This window comes from Dendroctonus ponderosae, unplaced genomic scaffold, assembly GCF_020466585.1.
Source record: "Dendroctonus ponderosae isolate FM_Combo_2020 unplaced genomic scaffold, Dpon_F_20191213v2 Dpon_F_20191213_5, whole genome shotgun sequence".
Taxonomy (NCBI): Eukaryota; Metazoa; Arthropoda; class Insecta; order Coleoptera; family Curculionidae; genus Dendroctonus; species Dendroctonus ponderosae.
The window spans coordinates 11,966,028-11,970,616 of NW_026018715.1; the positions used below are offsets into that span (position 1 = coordinate 11,966,028).

The 4,589-nt window shown below is 38.8% G+C and overlaps 1 protein-coding gene across 1 annotated transcript in view; it reads right to left on the reverse strand.

Annotated features, from left to right (window-relative positions):
- The window catches only part of LOC109545560 (patched domain-containing protein 3), a gene marked incomplete in the record, with an annotated part of 32,066 nt that overhangs the window by 11,485 nt on the left and 15,992 nt on the right, over window positions 1-4,589 (reverse strand). The window contains 8 exon segments of the mRNA XM_048666352.1: window positions 1,185-1,371; window positions 1,433-1,552; window positions 2,335-2,466; window positions 2,719-2,919; window positions 3,124-3,282; window positions 3,339-3,526; window positions 3,705-3,886; window positions 3,945-4,159. Of these exon segments, the coding sequence (XP_048522309.1) occupies window positions 1,185-1,371; window positions 1,433-1,552; window positions 2,335-2,466; window positions 2,719-2,919; window positions 3,124-3,282; window positions 3,339-3,526; window positions 3,705-3,886; window positions 3,945-4,159 (1,384 nt within the window).

A 4,589-nucleotide genomic window follows, 5' to 3' on the forward strand; every position in this document is an offset into this window, starting at 1 on the left:
TTTCGGCACATTTTAAGCGTTTTTTGAGCGGTCACGATCTTTAGCCGACGATTTCTTCCTTATTATTGACCCAAACACTTTATAAATGCATATTTCTGAACTTCTTACGTCGAAATGAATCGATTGGCTCAAAAACCCGCATGTAAAATTTTCATTTTTTGAGGAAATTTTCCCAGGGTGAAGGTAAAATTTTTTCAAAATGTCTTAAATTTTACATCATTTTCAGCTCACGGGCGCGAGGAATGCATTGAGCTCATTGAAAAACATGGTAGAAGTTTCAGATCCGAATTAATAGAGTTTTCGGCACATTTTAAGCGTTTTTTGAGGGGTCACGAACTTTAACTGACGATTTCTTCCTTATTATTGACCCAAATACTTTATAAATGCATATTTGTGACCTTCTTGCGTCGAAAGGAATCGATTGAGCTCAAAAACTCGCATGTAAAATTTTGATTTTTAGTCGAATTTTTCCAAGGGGGGTCGATTTTTTGAAAAAATGTAAATGTTCTTAAAAGGTCTTAAATTTTACATCATTTTCAGCTCACGGGCGCGAGGAATTCATCGAGCTCATTGAAAAACACGGTAGAAGTTTCAGATCAGAAATAATAGAGATTTTCGGCACATTTTAAGAGGTTTTTGAGCGGTCACGATCTTTAGCCGACGATTTCTTCCTTATTATTGACCCAAACACTTTATAAATGCATATTTGTGACCTTGCGTCGAAAAGAATCGATTGAGCACAAAAACCGCATGTAAAATTTTCATTTTAGGAGAAAATTTTTCCAAGGGTGAAGGTCAATTTTTTGAAAAAATTAAAATTTCCCCAAAACATCTTAAATTTTACATCATTTTCAGCTCACGGGCGCGAGGAATGCATCGAGCTCATTGAAAAACATGATAGAAGTTTCAGCTCCGAAATAATAGACTTTTCGGCACATTTTAAGCGTTCACGATCTTTTTTTTTTACATTTTAAGAGGTTTTTGAGCGGTCACGATCTTTAGCCGAAGATTTTTTCCTTATTATTGACCCAAACACTTTATAAATGCATATTTGTCACCTTCTTGAGGCATTAACACACAAGTGTCTTAAAATACAGTATTACCCAGACTATCTTCACTACATTCTTGATACTATTATCTATATGAAAATGCCGTCTAAACACGCAATTTAGATGCATACTTACCTATAAGGAAATTCCCTATAATAATCGTCCTCTCGATCGAAAAACTCGATAGCATACGAGCCATTTTTGGCGACTTTTCGTCTTTCTAGTCCCTCTTCGATTTGCGTGACTCCATAGCCGGCCCCAGCCAGGTAACAGCCGAATATCAGAATAACCAAGACTTTCACAAAGCCATTGCTTAAGAACACTTGAAAGAGTAAACGACAAGTGAAAATAATTGATTCGCATTTTTTCCAAAAATAATTTACCCGCAAAATAATCCCGAAAGAAGACCATCAATCCGTGCTCGGTGTTGTCTTTTGGATTATCCATGTCATTCGGATTGACTCCTCCACTGCAGAACACTTTGTATAACCAACATCTGTCCTCTGGAAAAAAAATATATTTATTTCAAACACCCGGTATATGTGCGAATTGTTTAGTGTTAGCGCCGATTTATCAGGTTTTTTATCATTTTTTTGATTGAAGACGATTCATTTCTGGCACTACAGAGAACGTTTGCGTATCACTCGGAAATTAACAACTTCGGAGCGTTTGTTTGCAAACTATTGTCTGTTTCGGCATGTTTATAGAAAATTTGCATTTGTTTTACACCGTATTCTGTATAAATATATAAAAACTTTTGTTTCGCTCCGAAAGAGCAAAAAAGGAGCATTCTTCCATTGATATCGCCATAAGGGTAAAGTATGCGTGGATTCTAATGGAAAGTTAAGGAAATTCGGGTGTGTTGAACAACCAGTATTGATGTTTTCGTAATTAATGTGACATAATCCATTCCGAGGCCGTTCGAAGGACACGCGACTCCTTCCTGCATCGAATCGCTAACGTTCGATGTTCTACTTTCTTTTAAGGCTAATTTATATAAGCGAAGTAGGTACCACTGAACCAGTTGTCCTTATATAAGCGGTTTCGATATACAAACTTCCCATTGATACTGAATGTCATTATTTGTTAGTTCCTAATTAATTTGTATTTTTCTCGAAATTCTCGAAAATCCGCCTTTTCAAACTGAAGCGCATTTTTTGAACAAGCGAGGTTTTCTCAAAAAAGCGCTTGAGTTGAAGAAGATTTTTAGGTAGTCGGCTCTAGTGATTTTTAGTTAGTTAAGTGACTTGCAGACAAATTTTACTGCCTGTTAAAAGAAACTTACCTGATAGGGAAACGGGTTCAACTTTAAAGCAAAACACTGAATGGAGGTTTTTCTGCTCGCAATATCCAGAAACTGCCACACATCCAGCAAAGAATGTTAAATGCCAGATAAAGAGCAGTAGAGTGGCTGCACCTAAATAAAACACATACAATTTTTAAACAAACGGCTTTTTCGCTTATTAATCCATCATAGATTTAGTCTCAACGTTTTATCGGCATCTTCAGAGGTTGCTGGTTTCTGGACGAATACTTGTTGCTTTCACATCCATTGTTTGAACAACAAAAATCGTTATCCGCATTCACTTATTCAGTCTATGGTACAAATAAGATTGATGCACCTCTGAAGATGCTAACCACGCATGCTAGAGAAACATGGTGAACTTACCAGAATAAATGCAGAAAATGGTGACCGATGGGAACGGGCTGAAAATCCCAATACCGAAGCTGAAAAAGTCGGTGACGGAAGTGATGGTGATGGAAACAGCAGCTTCGCCCAACATTTCGGCCATTCTTTGTGGAACGGGCGTTTTTATGGACGTTCTTCTCCAAGCCGCCAGCATGACGAATGTATCGTCAATTCCTACGCCTAAATGGGGATAATTGTAAATGAATCCGTGGCAAAAATTATCAGTGCCGAATATTTTCATTAGGAAAAATGTGGATCGATTGGACGAACGTACGGAAGATTAAACTACATTCGCGCTATTTCAAGGTCTCCTACTGTAAACTTTCCAACTGGGGGATTTTCCAGATTCTTCAAACATTGACTTGACCGAACCCTGGTTCTTACCAATCATCAAAAAAGGGGCCGCCAAGTTAATCCCAATAAAATCCACATCTGCATACATGCAGATTCCGAATGCACACAAAGTTGCCATTGCCGCACTAATATTTCCCAGCAGTCCTAGCCAGGGTTTCGACCTCACCCAGTCCGTCATCATGCAAGTCACTAAAGAAACAATGTTAATAAATTCGAGCAGCAATTTGGCCATTTTGCGGACTCACCGACTGAAAAAATTGCCATGATCACAAACGTCGAGGTGAAATAAGGAATCACCGAACGGGCGTTTTTTTCCAGTTCGTGATCCAAAGTCTTCGACGCAAATCGCGCTATTCGGATGTGTTTGAAACGGTTCTCGATGTCCTGGACTTGTTCGATTAGATTCAGAAAGCCTTCCTCCCAAGCGCCACCTCTGGCAAATTGATAAAAAAATTGAAAACCACTTGCTGAAATATTAGCCGCAATACAAGTTTCCTTTCTAAAACCGCAAGCAATCTAGCAAACCTGGTTAAAAGAGTAAGAAAGCCTTTGGCCATGATTACTAAAGGCCGAGCGATTTCACGTGATATTATTTGCATAAATGCACTTACAAGGCGTCGATTTTCTTGTTGTCGGCATTTCCAAAGTACACAAGCTGGACGGATGGGACGCTTATAACTAATCCGTCCTCACTCACTTCGGTGCCGCCAAAGAACACTGGAAGAGCGTGAACGTCGAATGTTACCGTGTTGAGAGTCAGAGGAAATGTTAAGTTTCGCTCTCCAGCTTCCACCTGAGAAAATAGACGTAAAACTCTGTGAAAACTCGGATTTTGCTGGGGAAACTCGTACTTCATCCATAATATACTCCAGATTTAAAATGTCGTTCTGAAAGCACTCATCCATCCATTTGGCGCAGATATTTGAATAATTGAATTGCTCCTCTTGGAAATGGACAGTCATGTTCTGGATGAGATCATCCAGTTGTCGCATCTCCTTCCAAACGTCCGTTCGAAGCATGTTTTTGATGCCGTCCTTCGACGTGATTATCACTCGGCCAAATCGCCCTACAAACACAAAACCCACAAGATTGAAAATTCAACTTAAAATTTATTGCCTAATTAACCTGCTCGTAACTAATGTGCGCCTCATCATTGCAAGGCAAAAGTGTAATTTTCAAATCCATATTCAAGTCCACACGCACACAAATTGCATCATGGACTGAATTTTAAAATTCGTGTTGCAAACAACAGGACCATCATCCTGTCGTAATTCATTAAATCTTACATAATTTGAAGAATTTTTGGTCAGTGTACATGGATTTTGTGAAATATATCGGCTTGATGCTTAAAAGCGGATTCTAAGGTTCTTTGAAAGTGCGGGTCTAAGGACATGTTTGATACAGTTTTCGTGCATTGAAATCGACAATTTGCCACACGTTTTAGCTGTGGAAAACGGATTCATCCAGACGTTTTGCAAGCACGAGTGGCTTACATC